Source organism: Tenrec ecaudatus, chromosome 7 (assembly GCF_050624435.1).
Source record: "Tenrec ecaudatus isolate mTenEca1 chromosome 7, mTenEca1.hap1, whole genome shotgun sequence".
Lineage (NCBI taxonomy): Eukaryota > Metazoa > Chordata > Mammalia > Afrosoricida > Tenrecidae > Tenrec > Tenrec ecaudatus.
The window spans coordinates 150578134-150596114 of NC_134536.1; the positions used below are offsets into that span (position 1 = coordinate 150578134).

The 17981-nt window shown below is 41.0% G+C and overlaps 1 protein-coding gene and 1 pseudogene across 1 annotated transcript in view; one reads left to right on the forward strand and one right to left on the reverse strand.

Annotated features, from left to right (window-relative positions):
- The window catches only part of F13A1 (coagulation factor XIII A chain), a 295105-nt gene extending 278750 nt beyond the window's left edge, over positions 1-16355 (forward strand). Inside the window, exon 14 of the mRNA XM_075554127.1 lies at positions 14222-16355. Within this exon, the coding sequence (XP_075410242.1) occupies positions 14222-14372 (151 nt within the window). The 3' untranslated portion in view covers positions 14373-16355. The remainder of the gene's footprint in view (positions 1-14221) is intronic.
- On the reverse strand, positions 2890-3977 carry LOC142452981 (RNA-binding protein 34 pseudogene; annotated as a pseudogene).
- Positions 16356-17981: the final 1626 nt, after the last annotated feature.

Sequence of the window (17981 nt, forward strand, 5' to 3'; positions counted from 1 at the left end):
ATCCCCGGGCAAATAGGATTATTCTAATATTACCCACTCACCAAATACTGGCAAGTTGTTTTATTCTTCTCCTCTGTATATGTTGATGTTGGTAAATGCATGTATAGATAAGCACATGTTACTTTGTATATGTATTTGTCTGTCACTAAGCATATACCTAAGACATGCATCGATATCATCATGTATGTATGTGTCTCCCAGCAAGTGGATATGTAGCCATGCACCTATATCTTCATATCTTCACATGTGTTTGTATCTGTTGGTAAACACACACACATAGGCATGTGTGTGGTCATCTGTCAATAAATGTTCATGGAGACATGTGCCTGTATGCTCACATATGTGTTGGTAAATATACACATAGCCATACATCAGTATCTTCACATATGTATTCATTTGTTGTTAAACACACATGTAGACATGCATATTTACCTTCATGTAGGTCCCTGTATATATGCATCTGTTTCTACTATGCCAGTCTGTATGTACACATCAGCAGTTTATAAGTTATAAATCTTATTAGTAAATGCAAATGAGGTTAAGTTCAAGGACTGAATTTCCATTTGAGGTACTTTGCTGGATGATAGAGTTTAGGCCTAACCCCAGGACTACTATTTCACAAAAAAGGGAAGCCAGGGAAGACCATGAATGGGTGAGGATTACAATAGCACACCTGCTGGGAGATGCCATCAAACCCTTTATTTATGTGGAATGGATCGATATAAATTAAAAATAAAAAATAGTTTCTCGGAACACACATAAGAGGAGCTTCCTTTCCTCAGTTGTGTTGTAGAGTCAGACAAATAGCAACTCAAAGGTAGTAGTGGTATTAATAATGGCAACCACATTCACAAGAATATATGCTTAACACTTCGTGGCACTTAATCCTGTGTCAGGCACTGTTCGAAATACAGAACCAATATGAACTCAACCCAGTCTGTCCACAGCCTGTCCAGTACTACTAGTGTCCTCATTGGGGTCCCAATGAGTCTATTTTTACATATGTTGCCATCATTCTTTTCTAAACATTTCCTTCATTCGTGTACTTATTGTCACTACCTTCCATTTCCCCCAAGCCACCATACCTAACCCCAAGGACTATTAATCCACTTACTTGCACTATAGATTTACTTATCTTGAATTTCATATACAATAAAACATTTAAAGAACAAGAATAACAAAGTAAAACAAAAACCTCTATCAAGAAGAAAACAAAATAATAATAAACAAGAACAAAGTCACAGAATGATGAACTGTTATCAATATGTTAAAATAACTACCCATTTATAGGACAGTCACAATTGGATGTGTATCTGACTAGTCACAATCAATACAAGATGCACCTTTATATAAATTTAACTGGACAGGCAAAATTCCTTAAGATGCAGGTAAAACATACACTTAACCTTTTTGTAAAAACAAGGTTCTAAGCACTGTTCAAGGAGCTCTGGTGGGATGTTTGGATAAGTAGTGGGTGGTCACTGCAGTCAGTAATTTGAACCATCAACAATACTATGGAGCAAGTTGAGGCGTTCTGCTCCTATAAAGATGTATAATCTTGGAAATCCTAGGGAGCACTTTTACTCTGCCCTCTAGGGTCAGGCTGAGTCAGAATTGACACCCTGGCAATGGCATGGGTCTTTCTTGAAAGCACCATCTGGGATACTGAGCCTGTCAGTCCCTGGCTAGACAGAAAGATAGGACTTCTCCAAGCTCTCTACAGAGCAATATTTAAAAGATCCCTTAGGTTTCTTATTTTCCACCCAAAAGACAGGATTAAAAAATCAGTAAGAAAACTTCTCTTCCTCACAACTTAATATCATGTCTGAATGACACAGGTTCTACCTATTTCAGATCAGCTACACTGGTTTACTATTGTCACTTTGCTCTCAGCTTATACAGACTCAGCTTCAAGGTCATGTCCGAAGGGTGTACAACAGGATTCTCTCCCCTTGTACTTTTTTTCATACTGTTTTTCCTTCAGATTGCTACATTTTGTCAGAAAGTATATTTTTATATTATGTCATTAAAAATAAAGTTTATCATATTAGGTGATTTTAATTTTGAATTACACATTTTTCTGGGAAATTACATATATTTTTTTAAATAGAAATCTGCTTGATAGCCCATTTGCCAAGAGCTTTAATGGCCTCTCTACACACTACTTATCCAAAAATTAAGAAATTATAGTAACATTATTTCAGGCATGTAAAACGTACTGGTCATGCTTGATGCAAACGAGGTGAGTTCTATGATTCTTGTGTTCTTTCATAGAACCACTATCTAGTAATCCCTTAAGGTTGTTCAAGGATCTTAGAAGTGTATCAGGTAACAATCAAGAAGCAATGGCAGAAATACGCAGCTCCAACAACCTTTTGTGGGTAAACCCATAGGGCTTTTTGTGGGTTGCGTGTAGGGCTGTTAACCATGGGTCAGCAGAACCTTTCTTGTTAGGTTCTATTATCTCTATGTTAGATCATTATACCACTTAAATTTAATACTTAGATACAATCAGAACTACTGATTTTAACAGTTTTATTGGCATATAATTCATATATCATACAATTCAATAGTACACATCAGGAAGAGTTGTACATTGTTTTAATTTTCATTTCATTCATTTTAAAATTCCACCACATAGAACCTATTCTTGAAACAGCTAAATTGCTAATTAAGTATTTCTAACAAATTCTAGATGTTCACACTAAGCCTGAAATCACCTCTTTCACCATCAGCAGTTACACATAACCCACATCTTAAAAGCTAAGCATCAAAAGCCATATTATAATTTGAATGAAATAAGACTAGAGTTTCCAAGTTTCCCACATGACATCCATAAAAGTTCTGAAACTGAACACATGGGTCACTATACTTAATCCCTTCAGACCACTATTTCTTTTTATGTCTCTTAAGTTGTCCACTTCTCTTCTGTCCTTTCTTTTTACTTTTATTGAGACCTGCCTTTTCTCCAATAAATTAACTTTTAGAATGTCCTTGTACATGTGTGAATCAAAATGAAGTCCCTGCTTAGGTTTACTGATGTTCTTCAAGTCTGGAGTTAAATTTGGTTGCTTTAGTTTTTCTTTATTGACAGAATGCATGACTCTAAGTTTTCTTCCCATTAGTTCAGAATTATTTCATTTCAGAGCAAGATGAACTGCATCAGTATTCTCAAACAGGACATAGTCAAACTCTTTGCCAACTCCATTAACTCAAAATTCTCACAGCTACAATATTTCCACAATCCCAAAAGTGTTCTTTCACAGCAGATTCTTTAATTTTTAAGGGAGATTTCCCACAAATACTGATCTCTTGTCCCTCAGAGAATGGAATCGCACAGATTCGATTTGTCCATACTCTTTTTAAAAAAGACTTCAGCTTCTTCTTGTTACATGTGACAGGCAAATTACCAACAAACACAGTCCTCTCATTCTTTCATCTCTCTTCTTCTTGGCTGATTTGAATGTTCTTTCTTTGATTTACAGCTGAGTGATCTATACCATCAAGTGCTTACCTGTCTGCTCCAGCTTTAACATCATCACATGATTGAGAGTTTTTCCTTTTCTTCTGTTTCTGGTGAATTTCTTCTTCTAGATCAGCAAATGCAAGAGCACTTTCCCTATATGCCAACTTTTTGTCTGCATCAGAAAATTTCTACTTTAATTTTTTGCAGGTTCTTGCAAATGTGGTCTTTGAGTCTGAGATGTAATTTCTTCCCCTTCATCTTCTCTCCTTTTTTTGGTTGTTTCTTGAGGCGCAGGCACGTACACAGGTTGAACAGGAGATTCCAAAGAGCTGAAAAGGGACGCCAGCCCTCCTGCGATGGCTCTGGGCAGGGTCTTACTGTGGAATAAGCAACCGGCGACCTATCCGACTAGATAGTCTCCGCTCGGATTCCCGCGGGAGCTGGCGTCGGAGTGCTCTCCCTACTGGACCTTTCTCTTTTTCTGCTGTTGGTTCATGACTTTCAAGGCCATCCTGACTCCCAAACCCACAAAACAGTGAGGGCATGTGAACCCACACCTTTGGGTTCCGGAACTTCCGCTCCCGGGGCCCGCCTCTTCTGTGTTTTTTATTAGTTTCTTTCCTGGTGAGCTGTTTTTCCTTGGAAGTGATGTGTTGAATTTTTCTATTATTATAGAGCTGTTTATTTCTGGTTCAACTCTCTGAGAACACAATCAATATATTTAAGGGTCTTTCATTGGGTGCGTATATATGTATTATGGTTCTATGTTCCTGGTGTACTGTTCCTTTAATCATTGTGCAGTGTCCATTCTTGTCTCTCATTGTTATTCTTCTTGAAATCCATTTTATCAGATTAATATTGCCACTCCTGTCTTTAATAGTTGCTACTGACTTGGTAGATCTATTTTTTTTAACCATTATTTGATTTTCAGTCTATCTTTGTCTTTGAATTTAAGGTGTGCCTCTTGGAGGTAGTATATAGATGGATTTTTGCTTTCTAATCCAGTCTGATGCTTTCTCTTGACTGATGCATTTAATCCATTAACAATAAGTGCCATTATTGATATGAGTTTGTTGCTGCCAGTCAGCTGTGTTTATATTTCCCCCCTTTTTTAATTTGGTTTTATCTATGTCTTTGTTCTTCCACTTTTTCTTTGTTTGAGTCATGCTTTCATTGTGCTAATTTCTGGCTTATGGTGTCTGGATGGTCGTGTCCTAATGCTCTCAGAATTGTGTGCTGCTGTTGTTGAATCTCTATCCATAGTGATCCATTTAATTTTTTATTTTATTTTTTGCAATGCCAATCTGTATTTTTTTAATTCCTGCAGTTTTTCTCACTTTGGTTGAGGGATGATTTTGCTGGATATAGGAGTTTGGGTTGAGAGGGTTTATTTTCTTTCAGGATTTTATAAATATCACTTCATTGCCTTCTTACCTGTATGGTTTCTGCTTTAAAGTCTGAACTTTTTCTTATTGGTTTTCCTTTGTAGATGGCTGTTCTTTTTTTGTCTAACTTCCCTGAGAATTATCTCCCTCCTTTGTATTTGGAGAATTTGAATGCAATATGTGGGGGTGTTTTATTTGGGGGCTGTGGTAATTACATAATCTGGTGTCAACTTGTGAAGGGGTGGAATTTAGCCAATCAGGTTGTAGCTTGATGATCACATGTGGAGATGCTACAGTGATAAATAGCTTGCTGGAGGTGGGACACCCACACTCATTCCCTGCAAGACATTACTGATGATGAGCCTGATGGAGGTATGCTGATACAGTCAGAGCCCTGGAGTTGGAGGAGTCACGTGGAGACCCATGCTACGGCTGAGATGCTTCTACTGCCATTGGAGCCACAAAACTTTTGACCCAATGGCCTGTGATCTTCCTGAATCCATTTGGCTTGGGTGATTTTCAATTGTTTGTGTTTGTTTTCCTTAATTTTTGGAGTTAAATGTGGCTCACCAGTTTTCTTAGAATTGTAGTACAGCTATGAGTGATGTGTCAGCTACCAGATCATGTCAAAGTGGTGGTTGACTAGGAGGTTTTAGTTTAGTTTTGTTTTTAAAATCCTTTTTGGGAGGCTCGTACAACTTTAATCACAATCCATATATCCATCCGTTGTGTCGAGCACATTTGGACATTTGTGGCCATCATTATTCTCAAAACATTTGCTTTCTGCTTGAGCCCTTGGTATCAGCTCCTCCATTTTCCCCTCCGTCCCTGCTCCCCCCTCACTCATGAACACTTGATAATTTATAAATTATTATTATTTTGTCATGTCTTACACTGTCCGATGTCTCCCTTCGCCTACTTTTCTGTTGCCAATCCTCCAGGGAAGAGGTTATATGTAGATCCTTGTAATCTCTTCCCCCTTTCTACCCCACCCTCCCGGTATCGCCACTCTCACCACTGGTCCTGAAAGGGTCATCTGTTCTGGATTTCCAGTGTTTCCAGTTCCTATCTGTACCAGTGTACATCCTCTGGTCTAACCAGATTTGTAAGGTATAATTAGGATCATGATAGTGAGGTGGGGAGGAAGCATTTAGTTACTAGAGGAAAGTTGTATGTTTCATTGTTGCTACATTGCACCCTGACTGACTCGTCTCCTCCCTGTAACCCTTCTATAAGGAGATGTCCTGTTGCCTACACATGGGCTTTTGGTTTCCACTCCACACTCCCCCACATTCACAATGATATGATATTTTGTTCTTTGATGCCTGATACCTGATCCCATAGAAACCTCGTGATCACAAAGGCTGGTATGCTTCTTCCATGTGGTCTTTGTTGCTTCTGAGTTAGATGGCCACTTGTTTACCTTTAAGTCATGAAGACCCCAGATGCTATATCTTTTTATAACCAGGCACCATGAGCTTTCTTCACCACTTTGCTTATGAACCCATTTGTTTTCAGTGATTGTATGGGGAAGGTGAGCACACAAATGGTATGATATTTTGTTCTTTGATGTGTGATACCTGATTTAGAAGGATTTTAACTGGAGCCCAAAATCATACAGTGGTGAAATGAAGGAAAGGGGAGAGAGATGGCTACTTTAGGGAGGTGATGAGGGGAAAGAAGATACAATAAAAGTAATGATAGTAATAAAAAGTGACTATCTGCTTAGGCCCTCAGATTTGGAAAATTAGACTTTCAGAGGGGTAATCAATAAGGGTCATGGAAATATATTTCACAAGGAAAAAGAATAATGTGTGGGTATGCAGGGAAAGGAGGAACAAAAGAGACATAAGACTCAGGTGTGGCTTGGGTGTGGGTACTGAAGTTCTGTTGCTATGGCAGCTTGAGTGTGCACTCAGAGGGGGGGGGATCTCTTGTTTGGGTGAGTGTGCCAGAATCTATAGGACTGCCTACATTAGCCTTTTGGGGGTACAGGAGAATACCTACGCCCAGGTGAGTGGGTTTTCTCCAAAAGAAGACTCCAGAAGACGCAGTAGGAGAGAACTAGAAAAAAATAATAAAAGTATTATCATAGAACAAAAGTACAAAACCAAAGAAAAGAAAGCAAAAAATACTGTGTGCTCACATGTGCTACATGGGATAGGTAGGGCACGATGGTGGAAACAGAGAACCAGGTAACAAAGCAGGAAAGGGGAAAACTAAAGCAAAGCGTGTAGCTTGATATGCAGCTTGTACTGAGAACATCTGCACCAAGGTGTCCATGCAGTCTGGTATCCACCAGAGCCCCACTCAGAAGTGAGCGAGATAAGGGGTTTAACTGGGTGGGTTGCCAAAGCGGCCTGGAAAAAATCACCTGTCTCGTGGAGGATTGGAGCTCAACGAAGCGCCTCATCCACTGGTAAAGGAGAGTCTGTCAACAAGCATGGCCGTGCTCCCACTTTAAGAAAGCTGGGTCTACTTAGCTTTTAAATTGAATCTCTCACTGCCAGGAAGGGCAGGCTATCCCTCCTAGAGAACCCTCTCCAATAGATGCCGAGGAGATGGTCCCATGCTTACTATCTGACAGCCACATCACCTCATGTCTCTCCTCTTCTCTTCTCTTTCCTCTCCTCTCTTCTCTTTCTCTCCCTCCCTCTCATTTTTTATATACTTTAGACTTATTTATCTTCATCCTTTAGTATGCTTGCTTTGGTATTTTGTTGGATTATTGTAGTGAGCCTTTTTGGTTCCCTTCTTCTTTAGTGTATTTTTAAGATATATTTTCCTATGCATGACATAAATATTACTTATTTGGTGTGTTGGCGGCGGTGGTAATAGATGCTATCGAGTCAGTTACAACTCATAGTGACTCTATGTACAAAACACTGTCCAGTCCGAACAATAACCATTGTTAACATGATTCATGGTTACATAACTATTAAAAAATAAGAGTTTGTATTTATAGATTCTAGTGTAAATTGGTGCCAAGTTAACTTCAGTAGTATATAAGAAATTTTATAGCTATCCAATTATTTTCCACTCTTGTTGTCATTAATTATGGCTTCATATTTCACATGCCCTATAACATATTTATCCTTGCCTTTTGTGTATTTGTTATTTAAAAACATGTAGGGAAAAAATTAGAATTTTCAACATAAGTATCCTTATCCTTATATACACATTTACCTTTATGAGAGATCTCTCTTTTTATGAATAGTTTTAAATTACTTTTCAATGTATTTTGCCTTCCATCTACATAACTCCCATTAGGGTTTGTTGTTATTGTTGCTGTGTTTTTGTAAAGTTGTTCTGGTAGATAAAATTCCCTGGCCTTCTGTTGGTCTGAGAATGTTTAAATTTCATCATCATTTTTGAAGGATAGCTTTGTTAATATAGTTTCTTGATTGACAGGTTTTGTTTGTTTTTCTCTTCCATCATTATTTTTATATATACTGTATTTGTCTGGGTACTTTAGAGAAACAAATCCACAGCAACTTATGCATAAGAGAGAGCTTTATATAAAGGTTAAATGTGCATCAAGGAAACATCCCAACCCAGTGCTGCCCAAGCCCACAAGTCCAACATTAACCCATATGTCCAACACCAATCCACAAAGTTCTCCTTCATCTCACAAAACACACAAAGATGCCAACTGCAGGAGGAAAGCCGAGTCAGTGAATGTGTAGGCATCTCAATGCTGGCCAGGGTCTCCACACAGCTGCTCCAGCACCCAGGGCTGCATCGGGGTAGGTCCATGTGGATCTTCCTTGGTGATATCTTGCTGGAAGTTAGTCTTGCAAACTGAAGCAGGGAACTGCTAAGGCAGCTGCACCCTGGTGCGACCATTACAAAGCAAAAGACCTGAGAACTAGAAAGGCTAGGCTCAGGGAGCCATTTATCCCTCCACCCTTCAATTAACTCCACATGTGTTTATCATCCAGGTTGGCACAATAAACTAACTAACTCATATATCACCTCACTGCTTTCTCCAATGTTTCTTGGGGAAATTTTGCATTTAATTTTTGGGAGGATAATTTATAAATGACTATTTGCTTCCCAAGGAATCCTGGTAACAGTGAGTCATGTGCTGGGCTGCTAACTATAAAGTCAGCAGTTTAAACCCATCAGCAGCTCTAAGGGAGAAAGAGGAGGCTTTCTAGTTTTGTAGGGATTTAAAGTCCCAGAGACCTACAGAGACTCTTCAACCTGCCCTATAGGGTTGCTATATGTCAAAACCAACCCAGTGAGGGATTTATCTTTAGGTTAGTTTGCTGCCCTTTCATTACTTTCAGGATTCTCTCATTTTTGAGAGTCTACTTATGTATATTGTTTCGAGTGTATCCTATTTGCGTATCTTTGAACTTTTTGGATTTTTAAGTTCATGTACTTAATTAGATTGGGGAAGTTTTCTATCAATCCTTCTTCAAATCTATTTTCTATCTCTTCCTCTCATTTCCTTCTGGAATTCCCACAACGGGTCTATTGGAGCTCTTGTTCTCTCATAATTACATTAAACTGTGCTCAGCCTTCTTAAGCCTCTGAGAACATTTGTCATTTTAACAATTATATCCTCAAATTCACTGATTCCTTCTTCTGTCGGATTAAAAGAGTCAATAGTTCTTTCTGTTGTGTTTCTCAGTTCAGTTATTGTCTAAATTCATAGTGGTTCAGCAACTGATAGTTATTGGTTGGGGGAGGAATAGTCACACTCAAGGTGGACCCCAGGGAGGTCCGCATCGTTACTGTTACAGCCTGCCCCTTAGTATATTCACTGTGAGTATAGCCTCGATTCAAAGCTTTTGCTTCTAGGGCATAGCAGCCTCATGTAGCAGTCTCAGCACTAACTGGCAGTAAAAACAAGCTAATCATGGATGATCCCCCAGAAAGTTTTGTATTGTTGATTTCAAATCCAGAGTTATAAGGTACACAGAGAGGCTATCAGAACAGAATACACTGAAGAGCCTTTCTGAATCAATACAAAGCCCAGACAGACTTCCAAGGAGGCCTTGCTGTTAGAGCCTACCCTTTAGTATGTCGACCGAGGATGTAGGACTACAAACGATGCATATTTCTCAGGAAACAGCAGCTTCAGCCAGTAGTCCTCTACACTTGGAAGAAGACAGACCTGAACCGATTCCTTGATAAGTCTATTCTGTTGGTGTCAGAGGCCTGAGCTATGGGTGGTACAAGAAGGCCAGTATGGTGTCTGTTAGGATAGCAGACTCCACTGCCTGGTTCTGTGGTAGCAGTTCACAGTAGGCTTGCAACAGTATCTGGATGGGGTAGGTGGTACTATATTCCAAAAGAACTCTCAAGGAGGCCTGCCATGTTGATTTTAGGACAGACACTCGGGGTCCTGTTGCTTTTTTATAGGCAGGGTCTATGGTGGTTAGGAAAGCAAAGCTTTTTCTGGAGCCTCTAATCCATTTCACAGCAACCCAAGTGGTTGTGGGGGGAGGGGGAGCAGAGATGGTAAGAAAAGCAATTTCTATGCAGCTCACTTTCTGAGTTGTTCCCTTTGTTTGTTTGCAATTCCTTAGGGCTTTCCTCCACTTCACTTCAAGTCAAACACCGTCCCCTTGTCATTTCTTGCTACATTTGTTGGGGAGGGTCGGAATGTGGTGCATTTTTACTTTCATCTTGCTAGGATTCCTTGTAGGGTCTTCAATGACTGATTTTTTTTTTTAATAGATAGCCTGACCTTTTTTTCCAAGATGTCTCTGAGTAGCCTCAAACTTCAAGGTTTTGGTTAACAACTGAGTATGTTAACCACTTGCACCCCAGAGACTCTTCTGGATAAGCCAATTCTTGGCTACTTTTCCCTTCATGTTCTACTTAGCCTAGAACTTGGGCATAGTCTGAAAATTAGCTTTGCATAACTGTTACCATAACCAGGTGTTCTGGTAAATTCTGCCAAACAATAAATTAACCTGCGAAGAGCTGAAATATCAGTAGAACCCCTCATTTGTCTTGTACAAATAAATTAAAAAGTAGGTGCTAGTAAAAGTTACTGAATGTTCACTATGTGCCAACCCTATGGATTTTGCTTGGATTACTTCATTTTTTACAACAGCCCTAGGAGGTAAGTATTGAACTACCCCCCCCCCCCATTTCAGTTGACAAAAGCATTCCCTGGATAGCACATACGGTTAAGTGTTCAACTACTAGCTAAAGGTTGGAGGTTCAAACACACATACAAATACCTAATAGAGAGTCATGGCAGTCTGCTTCTGAAAGGTCAACCTTGAAAACCTAGTGAAGCAATTCTGTTCTATAACACATGTGGTCAACATGAGCGATAGTCAACTCAGGATAACAGAGGGGAAACACTAAGGTTTATAGAAATATAATAAAATGACCTAAGATTACATATCCAGGAAATGGGACAACAAGCAGGTTGTGATCTCATGTTTTCTGGCTCCAGAACCCCTGTTTTTAACCACTACACTTTTCATTGTATACAAATATAGTCAAAGTAGACTATTTGGGTAGTCATGTCTTTGGTCTTCTTTCCGTCAAAATGGATATGTTCATGCCTGGTTTATTCTCTCTCTCCTTATAGCTCCATCTTACAGGCATATACAGGGAGGGTAGTGGGGGGCGGTGACTCCCCACAATAAAACAGAAAAGCTCTGCTCATTGGAGAGGGATAGTGCATTAGGAGTTCATTCTACCAAGTCGGACTGTTGATCAAGTTTTCTATTTAAAGCCTCTGAAAATCTTGCATAACAGTGTGAGACAAAAAGACCTGATCTGTGGCAGATGGACGATTGGTTTCGCCACCACAATGCACCGCCTCGCATTGCCATCTCAGTGTACCAGTTGTTGGCAAAAACAACATACCTCTCTTGCCCCATGCACTTTACTCACCTGAACTCACTCCTTGCAATGTCTTTCTGTTTCCACGAATGAAGAGGCACATGAAAGGACAAAGATTTGATGATGCAAAAGAGGTGAAGAAAAAAAAAGGGAGGTGCTGTCAGCCATTCAAACAGATGAGTTTGAAATATGTTTCCAAGAATGGAATCACAGATTTGACAGATGTATTAAGTGTAATGGAGAATACTTTGAAGGTGATAAGGCTGTTTTGTAAAAAAAAATTAATACATAGTATTGGGGAAAAAAATCTGGGTTTTTTGGGATACCCCCTCATATGACTGTTAAAATAAATTCCACATAAAATAATATTCATTTTATCCCAAATTTATCACATGGTAAAAACAATGCAATTTTCTACTTGGTACTCTTCATTTCAATATATCGATATTTTCATTTAATAAGATCTAAGAACCCCAAACTGTTCATTATTTACAGAGGCTTTATATAGAGTCACTGGGTATTACAAATGGTTATTGTGCTCAAGTGATAAATGAAATGTAGGAGGTTTGAGTATACCCTGACATACCTTGAAAGAAACACCTGGCAGTCCACCTTAGAAAAACCAGCCATTGAAAACCCTATGAAGCACAGTTCTACTCTGACACACATGATATCATAATGAGCAGGAGGCAACTTGATGCCAAGTGGTCTTTTAAGGTCCCCAATCCATTGGAATACAATTTCAGTAGGCAAGTTCAGCAATGGTAAAGTAACTTAAAATCAGCTGGCTTCCACCTGAACAACTGGTTTTTGTAGCATACACTACATTGCACCAAGTACGGGAGGCAGACTGTGCTGTGTGGGGTCACCTCGCTCTTTTGTTATGTGCCAAGTCTTTTTTAAATCCCTCATTTTGCTTCATGATCTCAGGCCTTCATGAAACTCAAAATAGAATAAACCCTTTTGTACTAGTGGGATCTAGAAACACCATAGAGCTGCCTCTAATTCCAGCTGTGCTGAGTGACCTTGTGTAATTTCCCAGGTTCCTTAGCATCATTTTCCTCATCCATTGAATGGGATAGCCAGGTGATAGGTGATTTCTAAAATCCTTTCCAAGTAAAATGAGCTGTGTCTCAATAACTCTGTGAAAATATCCAGACCCAGAGGTCCACAGTCGACAATTAGCACGTGCTTCCTTAGCCAAAGAACAGACTTCAAGAATTGTAAAAAAAAAAAAAAAAAAAAAGCAATACCATACAGAAAGCTCTTAGTACCGAGGACAAGGAATATCTTGCTTGAGAAACAAAAATATGTGAAAAAGTGAGCATAGTTATAAAGAAAAATTAAACATAAAAAACAGCAGTAGCAATTTTTCTTTGTTACATTACTCTTGATCATGCCCTACCAGGCCTCCCACACCCTCCTCACCACCAATTTGGATCACTTGTTGTTCCCTTGTCCCTGGGTTTGTTACCACCACTTCCTTTTGAGGGCAATGAATGTACAAATGTGCTTTACACAATTAATGTATGCACGGATTGTGATAAGAGTTGTATGAGCCCCTAATGATTAAAAAGAAAAGGAAAGCAAAAAAAAAAAAACTCAGTAGTAGAAAGAGTGTTGGCCTGGTGATCAGAGAAACCTCACCTCTGCTAAGTTACCAGTTACATATGCTTAGGAAAGTAACTGTAGTTGTGTACAATCCCGCTTTCTTCATTATCGCCTGTATAACATAGTATCTACCTCATGGAGCTCACATATATAAAACATGCTAATACTGTCTTCCTCCTAAGACTTACAAAGGATGATTCCGTGAAGCACCCCATAGAAGCCTTGAGTCTCCTGAGCCTTATGCTCTCAGTCGCCCTCCGGATTGGGTGTGGCAGTGAGGGTTAGGAGGAATGGAGAACGTAGCCTTGGGAGAATGGGGAGACAACTGAATCCAGGAGAGTCTGACCCAGCTAGCAGTATGGATTGGAGCCCTCCCGGGCAGTAGTTGAGTAGTGAAAAATGAGGAATCCCATAATGAAAACAGGATTACAAAGGATGAAGACGGTCAAAGTCAAATGCCAGTGGTCACTGGGATATTCCAGGTGCTGGAATGAAAGTCTCTTGAGAGAGTTAGAAAGAATTACTTAGGATGTCAAGTCTTAGGCAAAGGCTGCTGGGAAATTCAGTTCAGACTCTAACCCAGGAAGCAAGGAGAGTGAGTGAATCAGAAGGTGGATCATACAGGTGAGACTGTTGGAGTGGGCTGGGGGACAAACTTGAGTTCAGCTAGCTCATGGGTATACGGGGGTCCACTCCAGCTCCCCGTGCTCAGTGGGCGTGTCTTATGGAGGCTCAGTGGAAGGAAGCATGGCTCAGAGGACTGTAGCTGAGGGCTCAGACAGAGCATCAGAAAGAGGCTCTATTTCTGCTCTCTTGCTACTGTAAACTTGGGGGAATAGAGCATTGCTTCGCAAGGGTTCCCATTGCTGCCTGGACAGTGGGAGCAACGAGGCCTGCCCTCTTAAGGCTAACACCTGTTCTTTCTTGTCCACCCTTCCAGTGAAATACAACCCAACAGCACTGTGCAGTGGGAAGAAGTGTTCCGTCCTTGGGTCTCTGGCCCACGGAAGCTGATGGCCAGCATGACCAGTGACACCCTGAGACACGTGTACGGCGAACTCGACGTGGAGATTCAGAAACGATCTGTGTAAACACATGGGAGACTGGGAGGCAGCATGCACTTGGCCTCTTGGAGCACTGGCCAAGGATACTCTAATGCACAAATAGCCCGCGCTTGCTTTAACTTAGATGCAGAGACCATACAACTCTGGCGATAACCCTGTCTTGGGGTGCCTTCTCTTCCAATGCACACTTTCCCAAGCCCACGCTATTCTGAGTGGTAGTTAGATTTTAATTGCCAGCTTCCAAAGGATTCTGAGCATTAGCTTTAATTAAGCTCTAATTAAGCTCTCATAGCTCATCAGTGTAAAAGTCATCATTTATCATTTCAAATGACGGCAGCTTCAAATATCAGAAGACTTCCCTTAGCAAGGAGATTTGCTCAATGCCTGGCCCCATTTCAAAGGACTTCTGATCCTTCTACTTATAGGTAACACATTCCCCAACAGGGAGGAGACCACATGATTTGGTCTGTCAAATTCTATTCCCTTTCCTTAGAGTCAGGTTTTAATCCTCTGTGTCAGAATATTGTTTCCCCCAAATTGAGAACAGCTTCATTTTTCTTCGTGGCAAAGCCAAAGAAAAGGTATTTTATCTTGCACCTGCAGCAGAGTGAATCCCTGCCAAATTTCACAGATTTACCTGGTGAAAAGATGTGGCCCCATGTGAACAAATTACATTTGTGAGAAAATTAATCACCTACGAAAATGTAAGAAAGCAGCTGTAAGCAGGAACTTAGCAAGAGGAATGAGTACCAGAGACTACTGGTACTTTCTAAATTGCGTGCACGCACGCACGCGCACACACACGCACACACACACACACACACACACACACAATCGAGTAGCCAAGGTAAATCTCTCAATTGTCCCTGCCACCCAATTTCAAGATGAAATTGTAAAGAGCAACCATGGGCCAGCAGAGTCTCCTTTCCCACTCTTGCCAGCTGCCTCTGTCTTGCATATTTGGGTGCCACCCTAGAGTAGATGCCACCTCTGTAACCATCCCTCACTGCATTTCTGCCTCTCCTGCTTCAGGAAGGGCACCATTCCTGTTCGCTATCCTGGGATAATAGAGAAACTGCTCAGCACTTTCTCCCTTAGAATGGCATCCAGGGCATGCGTCATCCTTGCCATACCTTGGAGTGCACTACTCAAATCTATTAAATGTTGTAGTTTCATGGTGCATTGTACAGGAGCTCAGCCAGAACCAATATCCTCCACAGTAACCTTTTCTGATGGATGGTATTTGGAAGGATTTGGAAGCTGGTGTGGAGCAGGCAAAATGAAGTGGTCATCTTAATTTGCAATTGTTCTCTCTCCTCTCTCCCATCGCACTTGTCTCTTCTCCCTCCCTCTTCCCCTCCCACCTCTTCCCCTCCCAGCTTCTATTTTCTTCTCTTCTTTTCTTCTTTCTCTCTCCCCCTCTTTTTCTCCCTCTCCCTCTCTCTCCCTCTCCCTCTTTTTGTCACTCCCCGCCCCCAGCCCCTTTGAAATAATCTCCTTTGAACAACAGTGCAGGCCCAGGTAGTTTAGTCAAGACAGAATAAACCCAACACGCTGGAGGAACTAGAAAATTGAGTGAAGAGGGATGTGGGAGGACTGACAATCCTCTTGTGTCCTTCACATGCCTCATGGTGAGACCTCAGCTGAGTGCTCAGTGGCTGAGAAGTAATATGGGCTCAGCCTGGCAAATAGGCATTGGGTTCAAACCCAATGCCAGAGCACACTGACAGCACTTGTATTGTATGCCGAGTCTTCAGGAGACGAGGCTGCCTGGTAGTTATTTTCCGGGCTGATTTATAGTCAACATTTCTAGGTTGATATGTCTAGAGTGTGAGTTAGCTCGCTAGACAGTGATTCTTTGCACAAAAAATAAAACCAAATAGACAGGAGGAAAGCAGCTGGGGGAAACTAGAGCAGGGTGCCCTGATCAGTATAACTACAGCTTCAGTTAGGTCATTGATACTCTTCAGAGCCTCGCTTCTCACTACAGGTTTACCATATGTAACTCTATTAGGTAATCTCATGGCGTTTGCCAACATTTCCAATACCCCATGTTAAAATGAAATGCATTTGGCTAGACTATTAAGCTGACCTGCTTCTGTGTATGATTTTTAACTAGACTGTAATCGAAGCACAAAATAAAGTTAATCTGGTTGTACTTATACCCACACAGCATTGAGCCCTCGTCCATTTTTGCATAATATAATACTAGCAAAAAGTGTTCAGAAACTCTTCTCAACAGCCCCACCACCACTCCTCCCCACTCCCACCAGATAGAAAGACAGACATGTCTCCTTCCAGGGAATTCCTCGGCTAGGTATTCATTGCACAGTTCGCTTCCCCCTATCAGTCTCTACCTAGCAGTCACACTCGCTGAAGGAAGAAGTTGGCATACTTACTTCAGAAACCAACTACAGACAACTGATCTTTGACAAAGGCTCAAAAACATCCAAATGGGGAAGAGAATGATGATGTCGTAACTGGTTGACTGTTATAACTAGGTTCTCATATTTGTTGCTATGGCTACACAGAACTCACTGTCCATGCTCATAGGGTTTAAGGACGGTCACAGGCTGTCATATACATGAAAAATGCTCAGGGTAGTTGTTCTGCACGTATGTTGCAGCGTTCTTTCAGGGCTGCTACGAAGGCACAAAGGGCATGCTATTCCACTGTGAGCTTCAACACAGACATTTCAACTCAAACCCTTGAGTCAGCAAACCCAGCTTCCTGAATTAAGCTCCCAGAGGCACCCACTCCCAGGTAGCCTCAGCCTGCATGCACTCAGCTCTACCTCCACAGGTCAGCAAGCCCGGTTCCCCTGATTCAAGTACCCAAAGACACCCTACTCCACTAGCCATCTTCCTGTTCCAAAGCCTTCTGCTTTCCTTGCTCATTGACTGGGGAGTCCACCACTCTGTCTCATACTCTGGATCCTGGTTCCGCTGCTGCTCCTTGGATATCACAGCTGTCCTTTGAATCCAGGAAGTCAACTGTGCATGATCTTGGAGTCCAGAGGATATACTCCACTCCTGGAGCTTTCCCGTGGTAAGATCAGCTTCTTTGAGGGCTCATTGCATACCTAATAGGATGACATTCCAATACATCATGTTCAGGATTACACACTGGATAATCCTATCAGTATCCTCCCACATCTTCTTATCCAAATCAGTGCAAGAAATGTCTTTGGCTAGGAGTTGCAGAGACTTTGGCTAGGAGAGCCACATTAAGTAATTCACTGGCTCTGCAGATAGTCTCTTGAACAAATGATGCTGGCAAAAATAGATCGTCGTCTCCCTGGATCAACAGGATGCATACCTCAGCCCATACACCAAAGCAAACTTCAGATGGATCCATGACCCAAATGTCAATCCCGGACCTAGAGACCATCAGCGAGAAAATGGGGACAAATGTAAGGCCCAAAACAGAAGGAATTGACACATGATGAAATATAACAAAGGAAACACACAGTAGAAGCAAAAGAGGCACTCTTGGTAGGTTTTCTAGAAGGATATAGAACTACCAAGGGGGACTTATAGGAAAGTTTTAAGAAAATTGAAGGCTGCATTGGTGAGAAAAACAAACAAACAAGAAAGTTGCAACAGGTAATTCTTTTGCTTTGTTTTCACATCATTA